The sequence below is a fragment of the Catharus ustulatus genome, chromosome 1, assembly GCF_009819885.2.
Source record: "Catharus ustulatus isolate bCatUst1 chromosome 1, bCatUst1.pri.v2, whole genome shotgun sequence".
In the NCBI taxonomy this organism is placed as follows: domain Eukaryota; kingdom Metazoa; phylum Chordata; class Aves; order Passeriformes; family Turdidae; genus Catharus; species Catharus ustulatus.
In genome coordinates this window covers 136,952,873-136,978,169 of record NC_046221.1, presented here as the reverse complement: position 1 = coordinate 136,978,169, position 25,297 = coordinate 136,952,873, and the positions used below count along the sequence as shown (strand labels likewise).

The 25,297-nt window shown below is 38.8% G+C and overlaps 1 protein-coding gene across 1 annotated transcript in view; it reads left to right on the top strand.

The window, feature by feature from the left end:
* Positions 1 to 25,297, top strand: part of VIRMA (vir like m6A methyltransferase associated) — a 31,539-nt gene continuing 6,242 nt past the window's right edge. Inside the window, exons 1-23 of the mRNA XM_033081517.2 lie at positions 1 to 100; positions 2,712 to 2,827; positions 3,081 to 3,167; positions 3,565 to 3,613; positions 4,093 to 4,261; positions 5,176 to 5,298; positions 6,101 to 6,403; positions 7,116 to 8,268; positions 9,292 to 9,783; positions 10,518 to 10,672; positions 12,580 to 12,662; positions 13,122 to 13,215; positions 13,352 to 13,896; positions 14,475 to 14,710; positions 15,435 to 15,687; positions 17,214 to 17,431; positions 18,611 to 18,743; positions 19,316 to 19,468; positions 22,118 to 22,278; positions 22,537 to 22,633; positions 23,525 to 23,691; positions 23,851 to 24,182; positions 25,011 to 25,154. Of these exons, the coding sequence (XP_032937408.1) occupies positions 38 to 100; positions 2,712 to 2,827; positions 3,081 to 3,167; positions 3,565 to 3,613; positions 4,093 to 4,261; positions 5,176 to 5,298; positions 6,101 to 6,403; positions 7,116 to 8,268; positions 9,292 to 9,783; positions 10,518 to 10,672; positions 12,580 to 12,662; positions 13,122 to 13,215; positions 13,352 to 13,896; positions 14,475 to 14,710; positions 15,435 to 15,687; positions 17,214 to 17,431; positions 18,611 to 18,743; positions 19,316 to 19,468; positions 22,118 to 22,278; positions 22,537 to 22,633; positions 23,525 to 23,691; positions 23,851 to 24,182; positions 25,011 to 25,154 (5,326 nt within the window). The 5' untranslated portion in view covers positions 1 to 37. The remainder of the gene's footprint in view (positions 101 to 2,711; positions 2,828 to 3,080; positions 3,168 to 3,564; positions 3,614 to 4,092; positions 4,262 to 5,175; positions 5,299 to 6,100; positions 6,404 to 7,115; positions 8,269 to 9,291; positions 9,784 to 10,517; positions 10,673 to 12,579; positions 12,663 to 13,121; positions 13,216 to 13,351; positions 13,897 to 14,474; positions 14,711 to 15,434; positions 15,688 to 17,213; positions 17,432 to 18,610; positions 18,744 to 19,315; positions 19,469 to 22,117; positions 22,279 to 22,536; positions 22,634 to 23,524; positions 23,692 to 23,850; positions 24,183 to 25,010; positions 25,155 to 25,297) is intronic.

Here is a 25,297-nt window from a genome sequence, read left to right as displayed (position 1 = left end):
CGCGCGCCGGAAGCGCGTCCCCCGCGGCCCGGCCAAGATGGCGGCGGATGCCGCCACCGAGCTGCTGTTCCTGGACACGTTCAAGCACCAAAGCGCGGAGGTAAAACGGGGTCCGGATCCGTCTCTCCTCTCACCTCCCTTCCTCTCCTCTCCCTCCTCCTAGGCTACTGCCGGCGCCCCCTTGCTCGCACCGGCGCCTCCCGGGCGTGCGGAACCCCCTCTGGGGCGGGCCCCGGCGGCGGTCGGCAGGAGCAGCCCCGGGGCAGGTGCCGCCAAGGCGGGGCTGGGGTCTCCTTCCCGCCTCCCCTAACACGAAACCTTGCTCGAGCCTCTGTCCTGGCAGCCCGAGGTGCTGCTGGCAGGGGGCGGAGGGTGGTAGGAAAGGAGCGGGGATTTAGAGGTGACGAGGGGAGTAGAGGCGAGCGGAGAACAAAGAAAATAAACGTGCTTCCAGAAGGCGATAATAGAAGAAGTCGACTAGAGGGCCATGCCCTGCCGCTTGTGAGATTCCTGATGCTTTTGTGTAGCAAATGATGACGAGGAATATTTGTGTGTTTGTGAGATATTCCCTTAGATTTATTCACTTTACACAAAATGAGTATTTCAGGCTTTTTTGTCAGTGGTAGGTCGTGCAAATATTCCATCTTGAGGCTGTTGGGATCCTGAGCATCTCTGAAACTGCTGATCTTGCAGCAGGTTTGTCCGGGGCTGAGCTCGATGTGCTGTTCAGGGAGGAAGAATGGGACTGTTAGGGAAAAAGTGATTGTGTTTTGTAACATAAGAAAGACGTTTCAGATTCATAGAATAACTCGACTGCCTTCATGGATAGGCATTAGGGAAAGAAAACTGAGTATTTTGAAATCATGCTGCAGTGAAATGCAATTGAAAAGTTACTCAGGAGTTTTCTAGCTGTCCGGATCAGCTCGGCCCAAATGTGTTTTGAATTCTGCTATTTAAGACAGTGTTAGGCGGGGAATGCTCCCCAGTGCTGTTCCCCTGGGTAGAAACAGGAGCCACTCTTCCTCCTCTGCAGGACCCTGTGTTCTCTTGTGGAACATTTTAAATCATGTTCTTTTGAAATAATTTTCTGTCACTTTCATTCTTACCAGTGACATTTTCCGAATCTGAACCTTAGGGATTTTACATCTTTCTTTAAAACCTTCTTTATATTATGTTAATTACTCTGCTTTGTGGATTATGAGTGTTACACTGGAACTTGCAGTTCTTGAAAAGTACTGCTGTGTTTTTGCATAAAATTATTTATTTGGCTTAGCTATGCAGTTTAAATGCTTTTGAGCAGTTCTGATGTAGGGTCTTTTTTAATATTTTGTAGGAAAAATAGATTGAATTCACTTGCTGTTTTGGTGATGTTGATGCATGGCTGCCAGGGCATAATCCTGTATCATTTAAAGAGGAACTTGTCTTTATTTGAGCAGTATTCCTGGGGATGAAGCTCCCCAGAGCAGCCCTTCCTCCACAAATCTGAGTCTCCTGCATGACTCAGATCTTTTCTAGAGGCACAGATGAGCTCCCACAGCCCTCACTCCATGCAGGCTGCACTTCACCCTGTTCCCGTTTGTGCATCTGTACTCCCTGTCCTAGCAAGATTCCTTTGGTTCCACCATCCAGTTTCTAACATGTCAGCCCACAGGCCAAGGTGCTGTGCTGTCTGCTAAAAAATGTCTGCATGGATTTTTTAGAAGACAGTAACACATGCCCAAAACCATGTCTTAAAAACTGTTTTTAAAACTTTACTTTGTCTGTTTCATTACTTACTAGCTTTCTAAAAATTTTTGTACTTGCTTTCTACTGGTTTCATTTGCTTTCTGATGGTGGTGAAAAAGATACATTTCAACTGCAGATCAACTTGGTTTTTAATTTTCATTTTTTAGTTGTGTTAATAGACAGATCAGTGGTTTGGGGTTTTTTTCCTATAAGTCTGCTAATTCAGCTTGTTAATTGGAAATGTGATTCTGAGCTTCTGTTAAGAAAATCTTTATATGTTTGCAATTGAAGCTGAAGTTATGTATGTGTATTGTTTTATGAACATATATATGGTAAAAATGAGGGATAAATGTAATAAGATCTAATGCAGTGAATTTATTGAGAGAAGATGTGCAGCATTAATTATTGAGTAGCTGCTACATGGAAAATCTAAGTTTGATAACCTCCTAGTCTGCTCAAACATCTTTTTGGAAGGTGTAGGAGGTGTAGGAATTCTTTATACTTGCTGTTTCTGTGTGGCACACAAAAATGATCTTTGCTAAAGATTTTCAGGTGTTGCAAAATTGGAAAAATAAACATCATACGGAATTTTTGTATAGGTCTAGCAAAAGTGACTTATAGTTATAATTTTTAATATTGTATTTGAAATATGAAATTTGCTAATGTTTGGAATTATGCCACGCATACCTTCTGTCTGGAAAAAGCAACCTGTTACTGTTTAACAGATTGTTGCAAATAGAGGTAATAAATTAAGTAAGTAAACAAACCAGTAACACTTTCTATGAAAAAATAGTGTTGAATGTATGGAAAGTGCCGAGATTATGTTAAAAGCCCTATTTTTCTGTGTAACTGTTTATCAGTGTTTAGCATTTTACAGAATTTAATTTTATTATTGATTGCAACATGTTCCTTTAGCGGAGAATATGAGTGCATTATGTTGTTTGCATTTTACATTTCCTAGACTTTGCTTCTTCTTTGTTTTGTAGCAAAGTACCAATATTGATGTGGTTCGTTTTCCGTGCGTGGTTTACATAAATGAAGTCCGAGTCATTCCTCCAGGAGTGAGAGCTCACACAAGTTTGCCTGACAACAGGGCTTATGGGTAAGTGAAGCATACCAGGTATCAGATTCAGGAAAACCTCCTTATTTTTTTGTTGAACATTTGTACATTTGTATCTCAATGGACTTTCCTACACAAAAATGTAAAATGCATTTATGTGTTTACTGAGCCTGTAATTATTTTGGGTTGTTACTTAAACAGTATAATTTTGTGGATTTGTTTTTTTCCCTTGATAGTCCTACTTACTCTGATAAAGAACTCATCTAATTTAATTTTCCTTTTATTCTGTTCCTAGAGAGACATCCCCCCATTCATTTCAACTGGACTTGTTTTTCAACAATGTCAGCAAACCAAGTGCCCCTGTTTTTGATCGGCTGGGAAGGTAAGGTTTTTCAAGATTACTGTGTATCTTCATTATCTACCTCTTCTTCCTGAAAATTTTTATAGTACAGAGAATGCACAATAGAAAATCCTGTATCTCCCATGACATTCATGTTTGATTTGGATTTTGCTAGTTTGTGTTCCTATTGTTTTCCTCCAATTTGTGTGGAAGGACAGTGGTTTATGCTAAAAGTAAGAAAAATTTCTGTTATTTTTAGATTTACAGAGCCCATATATATTAATGCAAATAATTCTGTAGAATGAAATTATTTTTCACTCTTGTATGTGTTTGTTCAGTGTTTTGTTGTTGGCTTGTGTGATTAGTATTGCTGTGTTTTATTTCTGTAAACATGCTTTGTATTAAAATGGAAAATGACTTTATATCTTTCATTTAACAGCCTTGAATATGATGAAAACACTTCAATTATTTTCAGGCCCAATGCAAAGGTAATGCAGTGTGATTTAAACCTCTTCTTTCCCTGCATATCTGTCATTTAGGTGTAAATATTATTTCATGTAATGTGTTAGCACTGTGTAAAGTGTTTGTTTCAAACCTTATCCTAAAACCTGCCTGTAGTTTAGATGCTCTTTACTTTGGAATTTTCTTGTGGTTTTTCATATTGTCTTTAGTTTGATTTTTTTGTTGGGTTTTTTTTTTCATTAATGGGCTGTAGTAGATTTGGAATCTATCTAGTCAATGTATGTACTGCAAGGAATTTAATGGTTTTAGAGAAAGATTATTTGTTGCAATGATTGATGTGTTTAATATTTTCTCAGTTTTGAAAATGTGGGAAAAGAGATATTTTAATGTTGGATTTTTCTTTTGGCTTTTATGCAGATACTGACACAGTAATTCTAGAGTAACTGTTTTGAAGTTGTCTTTAAGTACTATTGCTTTTTTGGTTTCTTTTTTAAAACCAACACAGGTCAACACGGATGGATTGGTTCTTAGAGGGTGGTACAACTGTCTGACTTTGGCAATATATGGGTCAGTTGACAGGGTAATAACTCATGAGAGAGAGTCACCTCCTCCACCACCCCCTCCGCCTCCACCTCCCCAGCAACAGCCTGGATTGAAAAGAAATCCAAAACATGGTGAGTCTTGGGAGAAGACCGAGATTTTTCTTTTACAAATCAGTGTTACAGTATCCCATCTGAGAAATAAATGCCCAGTTCTTCCACATTTTAGATTACCATGGCTTTCATTTTTCCTTATTATATCTTTAGTTTCATATTTTCTTCTAGATTTATATTGAATGGTTTTAAGTAGGGTCTCATCTGGTGCTTTTATGAGAGTGGTTTATTTGATCTGTGGCTAGTTACTTTGGATGGTCAAAATGCAGTTAAACTTGTGTGAACTCATTACAGTGTAGATGATTGGAATAATAAAAAAGAAGTGATTAGAATAGTATTAAAATCATAACAAAGAAATTCACAGTCATAGTTAACTTTGCTTCTCTGACTTGTGTAAAATATATTACAGCAGAGTGCTCGGCGCTGGTTTTAGAACAGCCATTAATAGAATCCATGGTCAAGTTTCTGCTTCAATTTTGGTTTTAGATTTCAAGTTAGAATTATTGTTCAAAGTATGTCTAGAAGACTGCAAAACTTGAATACTATGTGCAGTAAAAAACAGTTGTAAACCATAAAAACTAGTTGAGTAAAATGTAAACTTTTTTTAAAGCAATTCAGATATTATTGGTAGAGTTGCAATATGAGTAGTGTAAAAACCAAAATTGGCAATTACTCACCTAAGTTTTAAACAAGTATTACATAAAAAAATCAGTAGTGTTAATAAGCTTGTTTATTGATGTAGTTCTTGTTTGCATAAAAAATTACTTCATCAAAAGTGACTTTAGGAAGTTGCCTCATGTAATGCAGAATATAGATAAAATAAAAGCTGGACTATGGTGTTCCCCAGTCAGAAGAAGAACTGAAAACCAAAAGTTTTCTGCTTTTATTTGCATGGTTTCATTAAATGCAAGTTTTTATTTTTCCAATAAATACAGTTGATGGAGAGAAAGAAGACCAATTCAATGGCAGTCCTCCAAGACCACAACCCAGGGGACCAAGGACACCTCCAGGCCCTCCTCCTCCTGATGATGATGAGGATGAACCTATGCCAGTGTCAGGTAGGATGAGAAGAGACTGTGTTTTATTTGCTGCACATCACTGCTTAGAGGAGGCAGAATCTGTGTTCCTGCTCAGTGTGAAGTTTTTTGTCTGCTGTTATTTCTGCTGGACAGATTCGGTTTTAGGAAAGAGATTTGGAAAAATTAAAGTTTTGGGTTTGTTCATTTGCATCATTTTTAAAGACAGTAGATTGAGAATATTGGCTGTTAACCAGTACATTGTTGAATATGCTGCTCATGGTTTTTATAAGTGTTCTACTGACTCTGGTATCCCTTGTCCTTCTCCATTATTCTGCAGCATCTGCCAGGTTACCCAGTCTCTGTATTGGTTAGAAGTGCCACGAACTCTACATAATCATAGTCTTGCTGAAATAAGTGATTGTGATAACGTGAGGATTTTCAAAATGTTTTTTTTGCATCTCTAGTATATGTGTTGCAGAAACCTAAAGCATATGTATGCCATTAAGACAATAAAAATATTTCTATAAGTTCATTAACAACGAAAAAAGGAGGGTTGAGGAGAATCTCCTTTATTGGATGCAAGGGGATACGTGGTGATAAAGGATGTGGAAAAGGCTAAGGTAGTAATGACTTCTTTGCCTCAGTCTTTAGTAGGAAGTTCAGTTACTCACCTGGGCTGGAAAACAGACATGAGGCAGAATGAATCCTCAGTAATTAAGGAGGGAATGGTCAGGCCAAGTGTATGGGGCCAGGTGGAACCCACTCATAGGGCCTGTCCTGTTTAAGATCTTTGGATTTCAGAAAAGTACTCTTATTTCTGCAACTTTGATTCTGTTTTTAGTGGTTGGGGAAAAAGAAGATGATGTGGACCATAGGGAGGATTACTTTGAGCCGATTTCTCCTGATCGAACGTCCATTCATCAAGAAAGCCAATATTCTGATGATGGAGAGGTAGAGGAGGATCAGCCAGAAGAAGGGGAAGATGATGATGATGTGGATGTTGAGGAGGAGGAAGATGAGGATGACGACGACGATGATGATGATGATGGTCATACTGTAGAGAGTATTGCTGATGAGGAAGAAGAGGAGGAGGAGGAAGATGATGAAGATGAAGAAGAGGGTGAAGAGGAGGAAGAAGGTGATGGTAAGTTGTAGGGTTTAGGAAAAAAAACTGGAGTTTGTGAAATTTTGATGGCAGTACCTTCATGATGAGTATGTGCCAAGGGAACTGAACATTTTCCCTTGGTTATTGCAACATTGCCTTGTTTGTGGTCCTGACATCTCTCAAGAACAGTAACTTGCTGTGGAGTATTTATTCCTTTTTAGCAAAAATGTCTATAGATAGAGAAAGATATAGATACAATTGTATAGGTGATAGTGAACATTCACTCTTGTTATGTTTTGTTTAAAAATGTAGGAAAGTGGTGAAAAATAATTTCTTAAGTAAAAACCAAGTGAAATTGTTTATGTAATAAAGTTAGTTGCCATCTTCTTGTATTACTTAAAGATCCGTCCCATGCTTTTGCAAAAATTTCAGGCTAGAATTGTATTATAGTTGCAACTGCAGTGAGAAAACTGGACAATGTAGTTGTAGTAATGTGTACTCTAGTTAAACTTTTTTTGCTTTATACATTCTTTTAAATTACTCCATTATTATATAAAAAACCCCTGTCAGATGGGGTTTTTTCACTCATGTCTTGAAAGAGAAGGCTTTTTCTATGTTAGTGTATGATTGTTCTCTAGCTAGTAGTATCTGTGTAAAATGAATCACTACTTTGTATTTGGAAGATACTCTCTGCAGTTATGAACTGATTTATTCATAACTGATTCAGTAACTTAATCTTTCTGTTTTTTAGGAGATGATGGCTATGAGCAGATTTCAAGTGATGAAGATGTAATTGCTGATCTGGAGCGTGAAACATTTAAGTATCCAAGCTTTGATATTGAATATACTCCTGAGGATCTGGCATCTGTGCCCCCTGTGACATATGAACCTTTTGAAAAGGAGCTTGGACCACTTTTATACTTCAGCTGCCCTTACAAGACTGTATTTGAAAATGAAGTTGCTAAAATAAAGGACCAAGACTCAGAAAAAGAAAATTCAGGGGCAGTGGAAGGCTCAGTTAAATTAACTGAACTGTTGGAATTATATCAAGAGGAAAGGGGTGCAAAATGGGTCACTGCATTAGAAGAAATTCCAAGTTTAATAGTAAAGGAATTGAGCTACCTACTGGTGAAAAACACAAAGCAGGACTATATTACACAGCTAGTAGACTGGACCCTGCAAGCTTTAAACCTTCAGGTGGCTCTCAAACAGCCCATTGCTTTGAATGTTCGACAGCTCAAAGCTGGGACAAAACTGGTGTCTTCGTTAGCAGAATGTGGGGCTCAAGGAATAACAGCACTCTTGCAGGCAGGAGTTATTAATGTGTTGTTTGAACTGTTGTTTGCAGATCATGTATCATCCTCCCTTAAACTTAATGCTTTTAAAGCTTTGGATAGTGTCATTAGTATGACTGAGGGAATGGAAATGTTTCTAAGAGGTGGCACAGATGTACATGAAAAAAGTGGTTATCAGAAACTCCTGGAACTCATACTATTAGATCAGACTGTGCGAGTTGTTACAGCTGGTTCTGCAATTCTCCAGAAATGTCACTTCTACGAGATTCTGTCAGACATTAAAAAGGTGGTTGATCAGTTAGCAGAGAACACTCCTCCTCTTCCTAATCACACAGAACCAGAACAGGACCAGGACTTGGCAGGACTTGAAAGAACCAACCAAGAATATGAAAATGATGTGGAGGCTCCTATGGACATGGATCATCTTTTGGAGTCTTCTAATATAAGCGAAGGAGAGATGGAAAAACTTGTTAGTCTTCTTGAAGAGATCTTCCATTTGATGGAAACTGCTCCTCATACAATGATTCAACCACCTGTGAAATCTTTCCCAACCATGGCACGCATTACAGGCCCTCCAGAAAGGGATGATCCTTACCCTGTCCTGTTTAGGTACGGCAGCTGCAAATTCAGTTCCTAGAGTGTATTTCCTCCAGCTTGATAGAGATATATTTCAAGGGTGACTTTTTTGAGTAACACTTTGCTAGATATTTCACTTAATTCTTTATTGGAAGATTCGAGATTGTGTATGTAAGGTCTGAGAGAGTTTGTTAAGTTAATGTACCTGTTATTTTGTTGGCTTTCAATCAACCTAGAGTGCACCTAGACAGAAGTTAACATGTCCTTATTACTGATCATGTGCTCACCCTTCAGTTGCATTCGTAGATGCTGACTGATTATGCTAGGTGCTGTCCATTTTGAAAATGATTGTAAATCTAGAGTGTTTCATTTGACATACTGTCTATGTGTATGGATAAAATAGGTCTGGAAATCCTCAGTCTGCATGTGGAGGTGGCAAGATGCAAACTAGCCTGAGATTCATGAAGAGCTCATGCAGATGTCAGTGTTTCACAGCACAGGCAGAGTAGCTGAGGCCTGCCTGCAACCAGTTAAACCATCCCACGGGTTCTTACTCTGTTAGCAAGTTTCTGTCTAGAAAGTATATCTCTAAATGCTGATAGATTTCTTTGGTAGCAGTGGTGTAGGTCATGGCTGAAGATAAACATCTTACATACAAGGAATCTTCAAAAATTGCCTGCTAGATATACTGCAATGTTTGATTTCCTAGTGCATTTAAAACATTGAATCGGGCGTTGAGGATTATTCAGATGCAGCAAATTTAATAAGATATAGTGCCTTGTTTTGTGTGTAGATAGAGTTGAGGGTTTTTTTTGTTTGAGGTTTTTAATGGAGATCAGAATTTTAGGACTGATCTCTTGTAAATAGTATAGCAGTTATGTTTTGTAAGGTTTAAATTTTGTACTATTTCATAGTTAGTTGTTATTTCTCATAGTCCATAGAGCAATGTGTACTGAAGCTAGGAGATGCATAGTTTTATATAATGTTATTGTGCGGTGTCGACAAATATTTGTAGCATTGCTGATGATTTTCCTGGTTTTGGTTTGTTTTTTTCAGATATCTTCACAGTCACCATTTCTTGGAGTGCATTACTTTGCTACTGTCTCTTCCAGTGACAGGTGCACATCCAGGTGTGCTTCAAGCTGTCCGAGATATATTGCGTTTCCTGGCACAGTCACAGAAGGGTCTTCTTTTCTTTATTTCTGAGCATGAAGCAACAAACTTGTTGGTTAGAGCACTTTGTCAGTTTTCTGATCCAGATCAAGAGGAAGGTCTGCAGTCAGATGGTGCCAATGAGGATGCTTTTGCCCTGTGGCTCCTGCATTCAACACAGACATTACAGTGCATTTCAGAACTGTTCTGCCACTTCCAGCGGTGCACAGCCAGCGAGGAGACTGACCACTCAGATCTGCTGGGAACACTTCACAACCTTTACCTGATCACCTTTAACCCTGTGGGAAGATCTGCTGTGGCTCATGTATTCAGTCTGGAAAAAAATCTCCAAAGTCTTATTACATTAATGGAATACTATTCCAAAGAAGCTTTAGGGTAATGTATGCATTTGTTTATTTCCTTTAGTTTTTTTCATTTTAAAAGTATCTATCTTTTTAATAAATAATTCAGTAAATAGAATTTAATTTTTCCTTAGATGTTTTTACTTAAAACCAAAACAGCTTTAAAGAAGAAGCATGTAATACAAAATCAGGCCTGTCATTTGTAATCAAGTACTTAATACTCCAAGTCTGTGGAGGTCATCAACAAAGTTGTTGTAATATGTAGGGCAAACTTTTGGTTATGTAAAAATCAGTAAGTAGGCAGTTTTCATTCAAGCATAAAATGTTGGCTGTGAAACAAGCAAAAGGTTTGATTGGGTACAGAGAGTACTGCATACTACTGGGGGTGGGAATCTCTCAATTCTTCAAGTTCTTGTAGATGTTAAATACAGTCATTGTTTTCTCTGGACAGGCAGTTGTGCTACTTTAGGTAGCAGTGATTTTAAAATGATTTGTGAAACAGATGAAATGACATAAAAATATTTGCATGCCACTTGACTGGATCTCATAATTTGTTGGTGCTGAAGTAAATATGAATGTAGCAGAAAGTGTTCACTTACCAAAAAGCATAGGAGGAAATTGGGTTTCTTTCATTGAATATTTATATGGGGCAATCCTTGTTGAAGGTAAGAGTTCTGTAGGTAGATTTTTAGGGGAAAATAATGAGAATTGAACAGCTATCCAATTGTATTAGCTGAGATCTAAAGAAAATCCTTATTGTTGTTTCAGAGACTCAAAGTCTAAGAAGTCAGTTGCTTATAATTATGCCTGCATCCTTGTTTTGCTGGTGGTACAATCTTCCAGTGATGTTCAAATGCTGGAACAGCACTCAGCACCTTTGCTGAAGCTTTGTAAAGCAGATGAAAATAACACCAAGTTGCAAGGTACAGTATGTGTAATTATCAGCTGAATTGTTTGAATGTATAGAAGAAATCTTTTTTTTATGTGAATAATTGCTGCTTCACAGTTGTCTGGCTTGGAAAATGAAATTTCTTTTCCAGTTGCATGTGATTAGTTGAGTCACTGCGATAATATGCAATTTTTTTCTGGTAATGAGAGTTAATTTAGGAAATTATTTTTGAAGTAAAATACCTACCATGAATTTTGGATAATTACAGGAAGTTTGAAATTATTCGAACTGTGTTGATAATGGGAGAGCAAATTTCTGTAGAAGTGGACTAACTAGTCAGTGAACTGAGTCTTATTTTTGTTTACTATCACTATTGTTGTGGTTTAACCCCTTTGCTCACTCCCCCACCCACTCTCAGTGGGATGAGGAGGAGAATCGGGGAAAAACAAGTAAAACTAATGGATTGAGATAAGAAGTTAAATAATTGAAAAAAAGTAACATATAATAGCACTAAGAATACTAATGATAGCAACAATAATAATTGTAATAAAAAGGAGAAAAGAGATAAAACCCAAGAAAGCAAGTGATGCACAGTGCCATTGCCCACCTGGTGATCAGTGCCCAGCCCCTCCCCAAGCAGTGATCAGCTCCTTCCAGGCGACTTTCACAGTTTTCAGTCTGAACATGACATCCTATGGTACAGAATATCCCTTTGGACAGTTTGGGTCTGCTCTCCTGGTTGTGCTCCCTCCCAGCTTGTTGTGCAGCTCCTCTTTCACAGAGCATGAGACACTGGAAAGTCCTTGACTTAGGATAAGCACTACTTAGCAACAATGAAAACATCAGTGTATTATCAGTGTTGTTCTCAGGCTGAATCCAAACCACAGCACTGAACCAACTATTAGGAGGGAAAAAAACTCTGTCTGTCCCAGCTGGAACCAGGGCAGTGATGTAGTCTGACAGGATCTTTACTAATAAATAATACTGGGACTGTTCTAAGGCACCTAGGCCAGCATAGTCCATGTTACCCTGTTACTGCATCTTTTGGTGTCCAAACTGTGTGTTGGTGTCTTCCCAGCTTATAGGTCAGGCTTACAGATCAGGCCTGGGACACTCAGCAAAATCCTGCTGGGGGCTATTCTGACACCTGAACATTGAAACTCTGATGTCCAAAGCTGTGCTCTGCACTGGTTCACCGACTCATACAGACATACCGATAAATTCTTCCAAAACTTGCATGCACTGAAAGAAATCAGAATTCTTCAAGGTTTTAGTTTAAATCTCTCCTCTGCCATGCTCTTATTTTTGCTCCTCACCTGACATCAGACTGCTTCATGAGAAGCACAGCTAGTTTATTAAACTGAATCATGAAATCAGTCTGAATAATCAATTCATATCCACTTGATCTTCATGTTCTTATAAATATTTTCAGGAACAATGATTTTTAGATTTCTAAATCTCTTATCCCAGGAACCTGGGACTTTCAAGTTATTCTAGGCTAAGAGAGAGGCTGATAATCTGTAAGGACTTCTAGCGAGAGTGGAGTGCAAAGCGGAGATTGGCTCTGTTTGGGCACTTAGTAGAAACTTTGTACATAGTTTGTAATAACCTGTTCTGTACATTAAGGGAAATGTGTGTTGGTTCTTTTCTTTAGCTGACAGTGCCCCTTGGTGTCTTTTAAAAAATGTTTAATTACAGATAATGAGATGAAAATTAATTGTCTTCAGATTGACTTGAGCCAAATTTGTCAGTGTGCATAACATACATTGCCTGTCATTAAGTTTTATTTTTGTTGATGCTTTTCAGCTGGCTACAGCTACACTATGAGCCCCCCAGATTTCACACTTGGCTTTAGTATTGTGCAAATTGAGTACATTTTGATTGAAAAAGGTTTTATGATCATAAATTCACTGACTTAAGTGGTTTGTTTTTTATCCCCAGAGCTCAGCAAGTGGCTTGAACCTTTGAAAAATCTTAGATTTGAAATAAATTGTATTCCAAATCTTATTGAATATATCAAACAGGTCAGTAAAATACAGGTAGATGCTATCTTTTATTTATGTTCTATAAGCTTAGACCTTTTGTACTCTGGTATTTTTTCTTAGATACATACTAACATGATATTTAAAAATACATACTGTTATCCAAAGGAGATGATTCTATTAAAGCTTATGATCTAGTCTGGGTCTTGCATTGTTATATTTATTGAAAGAAAATCTAAGGTAAATAAATACATGATGCAAAGATCTAATTATTTAAATCTTTTACCTTCTTGTAAATCCCAATGCGAATGCTGATACTTTCTTTTTTGTTTCTGCCTTATTTATGACTGCTTACCAAAAGGTGAAATAATTAAACTTAAATTTTGTGACATGCTTAGGGTAAATAAATACAGAATTTGAATACCAAGTGAGCAATATACTTCAAAAGTTCTTCTTTGTAATACAGGTTCATTCCATTTTTCTTTTCTTTTCCCTTAAAAGAATATTGACAGTTTGATGACCCCAGATGGAGTTGGTCTTCCCACTGCACTTCGTGTTCTTTGTCATATTGCATGTCCACCACCTCTGGTAGAAGGTATGGCTTATACATTTGTACAGGTTGAAATACAAATCTAAGTTTTCTGAGTCTTCTACTTAAACCTGGCTAAAGTGTAACTGTGACTGCCCAGGAGAAATTAGAAACACAGAAATCTTATTTATTTTCTGTACAGGTCAACAGAAAGACCTTAAATGGAATCTTGCAGTTATTCAGCTCTTCTCTTCTGAGGGAATGGACACCTTCATCCGGGTGTTACAGAAGCTGAACAGCATCCTTATTCAGCCTTGGCGACTCCACGTCAACATGGGCACCACCCTGCACAGAGTTACGACTATTTCTATGGCCCGCTGCACACTTACTCTCCTTAAAACAATGCTGACAGAACTCCTGAGGGGTGGATCCTTTGAATTCAAGGACATGCGTGTTCCTGCAGCACTTGTTTCTTTACACATGCTCCTCTGCTCTATTCCTCTGTCAGGCCGCTTGGATAGCGACGAACAAAAAATCCAGAATGACATTGTTGATATCTTGCTGACTTTTACACAAGGTGTTAATGAAAAACTTACAATTTCTGAGGAAACTTTGGCAAACAATACTTGGTCTTTAATGCTGAAGGAAGTTCTCTCTTCAATTTTGAGAATTCCTGAAGGCTTTTTCTCTGGACTCATACTGCTTTCAGAATTGTTGCCTCTTCCACTGCCCATGCAGACTACTCAGGTATAACTTCGATGTATTTAGTTTTTAAAGAATTTTTATTATTTGTATATAACCCTTTGACCACTTTTGTAGTGGTGGAAAGAACAGATACATGACAGGATGAATTAAAGTTGTTGTAAAGCATTTGTGCTCATACAGTTTCTTTGTAGATAAGTCTTTTTCAGCAGAAAGAAAATTGGTGTTACTTGGAGCATTTTTCTTAAGTTAGCAGTCATATATTGTTCTTTTGTCCCATGTGAGATTATCTAGACTCCTGTTTCTTAAATTACATACTTGGAAACTTTTAATTTAACTCTGAATGCTGAACTTGGTATATTAAGGCTCTTCTTTCTTTTGTCATGGATCTTGAATTTGTGATCTTTAATAAGTAAGCATAAAAGGCGTGTGACAATCCATATTTCTGAAGGAATACCTTATTTACTGGCTCATGCCCTTCATTTGGCGACAATGAAAATGGCATTCCTTATTTTTAATGAGGACAGTACTCATACTTTATCTTTGTTTATACATTGTGATAGAATTCAGTTTTTACCATTCAAACTGACAGGAAAACCCCTCCTGCCCCTCTGTTCCTGCAGGTGATTGAAGCCCATGATATTGCAGTGGCACTGAACACCAGGAAGCTGTGGAGTATGCACCTCCACGTGCAGGCCAAGCTGATACAGGAGATTGTTCGATCTTTCTCTGGCTCGTCTTGCCAGCCCATTCAGCATATGTTGAGGCGGATTTGTGTTCAGCTGTGTGACTTGGCTTCACCTACTGCTCTTCTCATCATGAGGACAGTGTTGGATCTAATTGTAGAAGACCTCCAAAGGTATTTTTGCTTTCTCTTGCAAAGATTTTGTTAATGAACTGTTAAATTCACCTTGCTTCTGTGCAGTAGCTTTAGGAGGAGGAAAATACTTTCGGAAATATTATTCATTATGGGCTGAATGAATTCTCATTCCAGTGCTATATGCTGTGTCCCAATAATGCTTAAGGTTGCCAGAAAACCAGCTCATACTTCTTTTCATGTAGGCAGTTTCATGTTGCATGTTTATGGTAAGTATTTGAAGAAGATTTAGGCTGTCCTTGCAAAGCCTCATCTTGCTTATAAATTGCTTTTAAGGACCTGTAGGACTTTAATAAGAAGAATAGGCCAGTAAAGTTTGCTATACTGGGATTACATATGTGTGTAGGTGTTTTTAAACTGGAGGAAGTTGAATGATACAGGTCCAGAGGGTTTTGAAACTGAGTGCTCTTTCTTTGAAGTACAATTATCCACTTAGATGATTTTACATAAAAGCAAAAAAATCTGTCTTATACAGTTAGATGTCCTACAGTATGTTAAATGCATAGTAGATTAATTAACGATGTGATCAGTTCTTCAGTGAAAGTTGAACAGTTATCAAAAATCAAATGGAACTGTTAAGTTTAAGTATGCAAACTGGATGGACTTTTTCTAAAATGCAGAATATATGACTCCTATGATGGTTGTTTTTATAGTGCCTTAGATCACTTTAAAACAGCTTTTTCACAGTGCACTGATACCCTTTCAGCAACACAGAAGATAAAGAGAAGCAGTACACTGGACAGACCACTCGGCTGCTCGCTTTGCTGGATGCCCTGGCTTCACATAAAGCTTGTAAATTGGCTATTTTGCATCTTATCAATGGAACTACTAAAGGAGATGAAAAGTATGCAGAGGTTTTCCAGGAGCTCTTGGCTTTGATGCGATCAGCCGGGGACAATGTCACTCATCAACAGTGTGCTGAATGTGTAACTTCCCTTTTGCAGTCACTCTGTGATCAGGTATTTGCTGTATTTAGTGCATAATGTGTGTTGATTATTGTAGAAGACAAATTAAATTAGGTTGTTTCTTAAATACCTTTTTTTTTTCAAAATTAAAAAAAAATCAACATTGTTAAAACACAAAAAGAAAAGTCTGCATAGTTGGCTGCTTTGGCAGACTTGCTGCCTGCTTGGTCTTGAATCTAAAGCCTTTCCATTTTATGGCATGTCTTCTGCGTTATGTGCACTGTTCTGGTAGCTCCTGAGAGACCAGAAACTGAATGACACAAAGATTTTCTGTCCCATCAGCTGAGAGAGGGATGCGACATCTCCATGTGGGCCACTGAGAAAACTTGAGTTGTCACGGTTCACTTCTTACCTAGTTAAATAAATATGTATCTCTTAATGGTCTAACTGAAACCTCTTGAAAATGTATTCCGATATAAAAGATCTGTATGCTATGCTGGTACTGTAAAACTCCATTAAAAAAACCAGAAGTTACTAGAGCAAGGTGAGAAATGCTGGTTGAAAATTGATTTTCATAGCCTAGCCCTGTAGTTCCTCATTAATGTGTGCACAGATTTGCATATCATTATTTGTCTCACTAGTGCATGTATTTATTTGATCTGCTGCTTACCGAATTACACAAAAGACATCTGGATGTTGTTGGTCAGTAGAGATAATCAGCCATTTGCATATAAACAAGATCTCTCTGACAATACAAACTCGTTGGGAAAATCAATCTTGTTTTATTTTATGTAAAATATGGAAATGACAGAAGATCCTAAACTTCTTAGGTGGTGTCTGCAGCCTCTTTAATTTTCATAGAATGCAGAATCAAAGAATATCTCAAATTGGAAGGGACCTATAAGGATCATCAAGTCCAACTCCCTGCCCTTCGCAGGAATATCTAAAACTAAACCATGATTAAGAGTATCATCCAGATGCTCTCTGAACTCTGACAGGCTTGGTGCCTAATCACTTCCCTGAGGACCCTCTTCCAGTGACTGACCAACCTGTCAGCGAAGCACCTTTTCCTGAGGTCCAGCCTGACTGTCCCTAGATGCACCTTCATTCCATTGCCCTGTGTCCTGTCACTGGTCACCAGAGGGAGGAGAGCACCTGCCCCTCTGCTGCTCCCCTTGAGGCACTTGTAGATTGCTGTGAGGTCACCCCTCAGCCTTGTCTTCTCCTGGGTGAACCAGCCTCTCTAACCAGTGTTTTGAGATTGAGGCACACATTGACTACCCAGGCAGGAAACTGTGTTAACCAATTACTATTTGGCTTTAATTTTAGCTCTGCTACAGTATTTCAGAATTTGAAGCTTTTATGTTTTAGAAATAAATAATGGTTTGTAACCCTTTACAGAACAGAACAAAAAGGATACTCTAGATTAGTATTTTGCTGGTCAGTAATAACTGAAATACTGAATAAGATGATAAAGGGATAGTGAAAGTCAGAAACATTGCTTCTGACTTCATGTATGGTTTATATTTACTGCAGGCATACAGAATGCATTTTTACTATATGTATAATCATTCTTTTAGGATATTGCACTTATTTTACCAAGTTCATCAGAAGGCTCTGTGTCTGAATTAGAGCAGCTTTCCAACTCCCTCCCAAGCAAAGAGCTGATGCCCTTAATTTGTGACTGTCTGATGGAAACATTAACAAATTCTGAGAGCAGCTACAGTTGTCTGCTGACATGCATCCGAACAATGATGTTTCTTACAGAGCATGACTATGGCTTCTACCACCTGAAGAGGTATGGTATTTTATGATATCACTGACAGCTTAAATTTGTTTAAAAATGTTCTGTGAAATAATTTCCTACATGCTTAGTAGAAAATGTTGAGAATAAGGCGCCTAAGTTTTTATTTCTCTTTGGGGCTACAATGTTTTGCTCAGTATTTTGGTCTTCCTTCACCCTCTGAATAGTTTCTGCAGTATTCATACAGAAGCACTTAGTTTCAAGAAGGAGACAAAGTACTGAAAACAGGTTTTTACATTCTCTTTCCCCACTCCAAGGATGAAAGGATTAGAATGAGATATAGTGCTTTTGTTATTTCCCTTTTGAGACCCTCAAAGAGCTCTCTTTGGAACACTTGAGAACTGTCTGTAATTCCTCTATTTTTAGGGGATTCAGTTTGCAATTCCCCGAGTGTTCTGACCTCCAGACAATTAAGACTTTAGAAATGAAGTTTTTTCCAAACTATTTTTGTTAACTTCATCCACTTTGAACAGAATATAAACATGTATTGGACAATATTGTGTTGTTTTGACACTTGATTCTTTGTCCTGTATTTGGACCTGTTTCTCTTTGCTGAAATTGAAGTACAGAGGCAAAAAGGTGAGGTCTGCAGAGAGAAAAAGGAGCTGTGTCAATACAAGGTTGTTCAAAACACGTAAAGTCATGCTGTTGGATGCAAGAAGCTATTCAAGCACCAATGAAAAATTAGCGAGTTACAGATGCTGTTCTTTCTATGAGTGTGTCCAGCTGTCAGCTTAAGTGCACAGCCTTGCTATTTCTGTTCATGTTGCCTTTACAGTTTGTTTTCTGCAGTTAGGCATCATGGGATGGAGTGAAATTGTAGCTGCAAGCATGATCCTGCTTTGTACATAAGGTTCTTGTGCAAGCGCTTACTTCTGTACTTCAGTCCCTTTTCTGCCAAAGATGAAATTATATTTTCTTGAATGTTTTGGAAGTAGCATATATAGCTGTATATGTGCAGTCTGAAATATCTGCAGACAGTACTGGTGAAAACAGGAGTCTAGTACAGAGAAAATAATGAAGCTCTAGGTTTGTAATCTAAGCTGAATTTGATAATTGTGAAATTTGCCAACTTTATTTTGCACGTATCTAATTTTCTTATAGCCAGTTATGGTGGAATGGTCACAATGTATATATAATAAAATATTTTCTCTCTTACTGTTTTTAAAACAGCTCTCTAAGAAAACACAGCAATGCTCTGTACACTGTATTAAAGCGAGTAATCACTGGTTTCAGCAAAGACACAGGTGAACTGGCCTCCTCTTTTTTGGATTTTATGCGACAGATTCTAAACTCTGATACGCTGGTAAGTGAATATGTATTGAGTGCTTAAATTCAGCTGCATTTCTCTGAAATCTGCTGTGCAAGACATGTTCAGGAGCAATTATTTCAGAAAGCAGTTGATTCTGCAGATTAATAAGGCATTTCCATCAGTAGTGTAGTGCCATCTTTAGTTTTTAATGAAGTCTGTGAAACCTGGGCAGGATGCAGGTTTAGTAAGAGGGTTTTTCAGTAGGAAGAATGGCATATTGGTTCATGCTGATTTCCTAAGTGAATAGTATGCTGAGGTTTCCCAGTTTTAGATTCACAGCATCCTGTTAGCTGCTGTATTGATGTGTAGTGTCGAAAGAACTATAAAATATTTGTTAATTCTGTGATACAGACCTAATCTTGTACAGGAAAGGGTTGCATTTATCTTGATGCAGTATATAAACTTGTTTAAGTGTACTTTGTTAAAATAATTTATATCATATGTATTTAAATAGAGAACTCATTTTGCTGGATTTGCTCTAATGTGTGTTTGAATTCAGAGGGGCTTGCAGTCCAGAAGTACTGAACATTTATGAGTACTTACTCCCCAACTGTCAAATATTTCAGGGATGTTGCGGAGATGATGGAAGCCTTATGGAAACAGATGGATCCCATTCAGGCAGAACACTGGGTCTTACCACTGCAGAATTAAAACATCTACTCCAGAACAAAGAAGAAACCCCAGAAAACCTGCTTCTTGATCTGGAGAAACATGTTATGGTAAAAGAATTCAAATAATGAAGTTGATGTGGCAGTTTTCTGTTAGCGCATCCTAAGAGCCCAGGCAGTTAACGGTTTCGTGGAAGGCAGCACATGCCTACAAGCAGATGGTGTAGGGTAGTGGTGAAGCAGATTATTAATGTATTAAACAACATCTTTAGGAACCCCATCTTAGCAGTGGCTTGATGTTACTGGTGACTGGTAACAAGTGGAATTAATACTGGGGGCTGGATGTTATGTTGTTGGATGTTTTCATCAGAGGCCTGAACTATGGATAAATTTTCAGTATCCATATCCATATACAGTGAATTTGTGGATGCCAGTAGGATGAGGGGGGTGACTAATCTGACATACAGCAAAGCCTCAATCCAGAGAGACCTCAATAAATGCTTTAGGATTGATTTATCAGAAAGTTTGTGTGGTTCATTAGGAGAAGTGCAAAGGTCTGCAGTGAAAGCAGGATAATCCCACACCTTGTTGCAGGCTGGGCTGAAAAGGGCCAGGTGGTTATGTTGATTGATAGGTTAAATGTGGGCCCACAGTGCACAGTCAGTAGAAACAGGAGTGTGTTCTGACCTGTCCTGGAAGGGGCATGGTCAGCACATCCAGGGGCCTTGTCTCCCTCCATGGGATGCTGCTGAGCTTTCATGTGCGATATTGTGTTCACATTTGACCAGCTTTGCCCTGTCACCAGTTCTAGAGAGATCTGGGGAAACTGGAGAGGATGCTGCCAGTATGGTCAGGGACCTACAGCACATGTACTAGAGAGCAGGAAGAAGCTGGGCTTGTTTAACCTGGTGAAGAGGGCTCAGGAGCTATTTCAGAGTTTGCCACAGCTGTTCGGGGAGATGGTAACAAAGGTGGTGGAATAAAATGTCTTTTGGTAATTAATTCCAGATGATAAATCAAGGAGCAATGCCCCCAAATTGTGGCTTCAGAGGTTCAGGTTGACAGTAGGAAAAAAAATTACAGTAATTTCACGATTATAATCTGCACCATTTTTACTAAAATTTTGGTCCGAACCCGAAGTGCGGCTTATAATCAGGTGCGGCTTATATATGGACAAAGAACAAAAAGCTGCTGTTTTAGTTTGGAGGACAGGTGTCTGCTGAGAAAGGCAGGAGCTTCTCTTTGAAATGGAGAATGTAAACCCCCTCCCTCCAAATTATTATAATTTTGAAATCAAGGGGCTTTCAGGCAAAAATATGGGAATTAGGAATAACAGTTCTTTTCTAGGGAAATTAAAATAGAAATACAGTACTACAAAGAAACAAACTCCAAACCCTGACAAAGTCAGAGTACAACCTGACACCCTGTCAGGCAGGGTGTTGGTAGCAGTCCCATTAAATGGTGGCTGCATCCTCCTGCAGTGACAGATGTGATTCAGTTGAAGCAGTGCTCCTGCGGAAGGTGCAGTTTCCCTCCGGAGGTCCAGTGGTGATGTGGAGAAATCCAGTTTTCCTCTGGAGTCCAGTGGAGAAGGGGGCTCCCTTAGTGTCCCAAAACCTCTGTTTTTATCTTGGTACGAAATGCTGGGTTCTTCCTTCTGGCTGGAGCAACTTCCAATGGGATGCAGTAATTTTATCAGTCACACAGTGGGACTCAATGGGCCATTAGCAGACAATGACTCGCTGGAGGAAGGATGGGTTGTGAAAAGATAAAGAACAATGCCCTGCCTGGTTTCAATGGATGGCCCATTAGCAGAATATCTGCCATTGAGATAAGGATCACTGCCCCCCACCCTCAACAGGTGGTGATAGAATAGATACCTTTTATCACACTCTGTATTGTAATGTGCAGCTTTATAATCCGGTGCGGCTTATGTATGGACAAAGAATGAAAAGTTGCTGGCACCCGAAGTGCGGCTTATACTCAGTGTGGCTTATAATCGTGAAATTACTGTAATCATTGAGCGAGAAGTGAAGCACTGAACAGGTCACTGGGGCTGTGGGCTCTCTGTCACTGGAACTTTTTTTAGACATGACTGGATAAAGTTATGGCTTTAAAGTTATGACCTGATCTGGCTTTGATGGTAGTCCTGCGTCAAGTAGTGATGGTGGGGACTGGACTAGAGGACATGCAGAATTCAATGCATCCAGCTTTTCTGTGATTATAATTGCAAACTTAACTCTGATATTAAAATCTTGACTCTATGTAACTGATGGCAGCCATGCAGAGGATGACTAATTTAAGAGAGTCCATGAAACAGCTGCTGCACAGCCTATTGATCACAAATGCTTTTCAAGTGCTATATTCCCTCCTGTCCCTTCCCTGGCTGCCTACATCTGTTAGGTATGAGATTAAAAGCCACAATTGTTCTGAATAGGGAACAGCAGAACACAGGACATTGGAATGCTTTTAACAGAGAGCTTCTTGAATGAAACCTGGGGCAGTGTCTTCCTTGGGACTGTTATAAAGGATATTGCATCAGCTGGGACTGAAACCTAGAACGTGCATGTAGTGATGTGGTTTGGTTAATACCACACCTAGTAACGCTCTGCTGTTATTTGTACTCAAGTGCCTTAGATTCACTGTTTGTGGCTGGATAAACTGTTGTATAGTACCTCCCTCTTTTCTTAATAAATAAGCAAAACATTATTCCTTCTTTGAGGAGGGGAAAAAATTCTGACTTGTTCTGTGTTGACTTAGGATCGTTCTAAGGAAGATGATGGTCTCGAATCCTTACTGGACAACATTGTTGGAGTAAGGCAAATGTTGGAATCAGCAGGTGATTCTTGTCCACTGAGTGACCAAGATGTTGAGCCTACTCTTTGTGCACCAGATTCTCTTCAGAATTTGTTTAACAACAGGTAAAATGGTTGAGTGTGTCAGCAGTCTACCTGTGATTTATTTGAGAAAATGGAGTAATTTAGACATATGTAAATTAAGTATATTAAAAACAGGATCTAAAGAGCACTGTTGTCACTACTGCCCGCTAGTCCCAATGTATTTAACGTCATGTGAGTATCATGGGTAAGGCAGCAATGTTCACCCCAGGTTCTGTGCTGCTGTGTACCCTTGCGGTTTGGTTCATAACCAAACAGGCCTTTGGCATTGTTTTGTTGTAGGACTACCTATGTGTTGGCAGATGTGATGGATGACCAGCTGAAGTCCATGTGGTTCTCACCCTTTCAGGCTGAAGAAATAGACACTGACCTGGATATGGTAAAAGGCTTAATTAACATATCTGAAGTGAATTCAAAAATAAGGGTTAATCTGAAATAGTAGCATCAGAAATTCATAAGGCCAAATGGTTTGTTTTCCTGAGCCCACTTTCTAACATGACCCAGATAGAGAGGTTGGTATTTGTTAAAGGGGTTATCAAATGCCTTCAGATTGACTTGGAAGCTGCTGCAAAATTAGGATCCTTTGCAGTACCCTAGGGGAACAGTTGCTGTGTCAGTCCCAAACTGCACTTGCACTGGTGTTGGGGCTTTTCATCAGTTTGTATTAAACACAGAAAAGAATGTGATTTATTTTTTTCTCCTTGCTAGTCTTCTGTCATTGCAGCAATATCCACAAGAGCCTGAGAGCGTCACTTTTAAAAATCTAAATATTTGCTCTGATGTGACAAAAGTGGGAAACATGGCAGTAGTAAATGAAACTACGTGCACAAAAGCTTGTCACAGATTTGAAGCATTTAGAATCTAAACTTTAAAGCTAATAGTGAAAAATACAGTAGCATTCCTGTTTTTTTAGAACTAAGGAATTTCTTGTGTGAGAAATAATCAGTTTCTGTTGACTTAATTGCTTTAATTATTTTTTAGCTTTACTCTTTCAATTTATATGCAAAGATACTTATGTTTTAATTTCTTAAGAAAAAACAAAACTGTATAAAAGTGACCTTAATAAATTTATAGCTGTAACTTAAGCAAGAGAATTGTCCCACTGCAGGCCATTAAGTGACAAAACACCTGTTCTTATTTGTGTTCAGATCTGTCATGATAATTTTGCTTCAGATTTGCTGCATTTTTTTTATTACTGCTGCTTTTTTTAGATTTTTTTTTTTTTGGAGGTGCTAGTAATGACCATTTTGATTAAACTCTCTCTTGGAAGGTAAAAGTTGACTTAATTGAACTGTCAGAGAAGGGCTGCAGTGATTTTGACTTGCAAGCTGAATTGGAGAGGTCATTTTTGTCAGAACCATCATCTCCTGGACGCACAAAAACCACAAAAGGGTTCAAGCTCGGCAAGCACAAGCATGAGACCTTTATAACTTCAAGGTAAAATGAGTTTAATGAGTTAACAGCATCTTCAGCATTGTTTCGCATATTGTTAAGATGTCAAATACCTTTCAAATGGCATCTCCAATATGGAGAATGCCTCACCATCAGTAGGTACAGTGTTACATTAGCTAACTAAATCATGGTTTGTCATGACAGTGGGAAATCTGAGTACATAGAGCCTGCAAAGAGAGCTCACGTTGTGCCACCACCCAGAGGAAGAGGAAGGGGAGGATTTGGACAAGGAATTCGACCACACGATATCTTCCGTCAGAGGAAACAGAACACAAGCAGGCCACCCTCCATGCATGTGGATGATTTTGTTGCTGCAGAGAGCAAAGAAGTGGTTGCTCCAGATGGGATACCACCAGCCAAAAGGCCACCAAAGGTGTCACAGAAGATTTCTTCGCGTGGTGGGTTCTCAGGGAATCGTGGAGGACGAGGAGCTTTTCACAGTCAGAACAGGTTCTTTACACCACCTGCTTCAAAAGGTATGTTGGTTCCTGTATTAGAGGTGGAGTAAATGCATGCTAAAATTGCTTCAGTAGTGCTAACCCAATGTCCTAGCAGTTCATCATCCCCAGTGTGAGATCTTCTTGAAGCAGTGTTGTTGCAATGAGTTGTTTAGCACCAGGAAAGATTCCCATTCAAAGCTGTACAATTGAAACAAGGCTGTGAATTCTCATGCTGCCTTTCTGCCTTTCTTCTACAAAAGGAGTCAGCTGTTTTAGCAACTCTTGGAGTGCTTCCCTACCTTTTGTGACATGGTAGCTCCTGAAATCAAGCACCACAGTACCTCTCTGGGTTTAAATGAGGCTTTGGAATACAAGGGTGGAAGATCCTGACAAGAAAAAGATGCAATTTTCAGTGAACCTAGAGATTAGCCTACAGAGTGTTAATTTTTTTTCATACATGGACAAGATTGCATTCCTTTTCCTTCCATCTCATAATTAGGGCAAGTCCTTGCAAAGCAGAAACAGAAAATACTTCTATTTATAAAGTTTTAAATACTAGGATTTATTTCACCACAAAATCTGAAAGTGTAAGAATCTGTCTTAATATGCTAGATAGTATAAATTCTTTTAAATTTGAGTCTTTGCCTGATAAATAGATCTGTTCCTCTAACTCTGTGCAGAATAGAGTAACTTGTAGGCTTCAAGTTGGAATACAGCAGGTATGTTGATGCAGACTATCTTTATCTATTTGATTTGTGTAAGTATTATGTTACCACTCTGAGTCTTGTGAAGATGGAAATGGCAAAAAACCCAAACGCAGTGATGTTTGCTCAACAGCATGTTGGTTTTTCTCTCCCTATCTAGGAAATTACAGTCGTCGTGAAGGCGCTCGAGGCTCAAGTTGGAGTGCACAGAGTACGCCCAGGGGAACCTACAATGACAGTAGAGGTGGTCAAAGCAATTTTAACAGGGGTCCACTGCCACCACTGAGACCATTAAGTTCAGCAGGTACATGGTATTCATATGGGCATCGAACTATAGAGAATTCCTTGAATTTCATTTTTGCTTTACAAATGAAACCATGCAAGGATGCTGCAGACACCTTGAAATTCAGCAAATGTTTTAAGCATATATGAACAGTTCTCACTGAG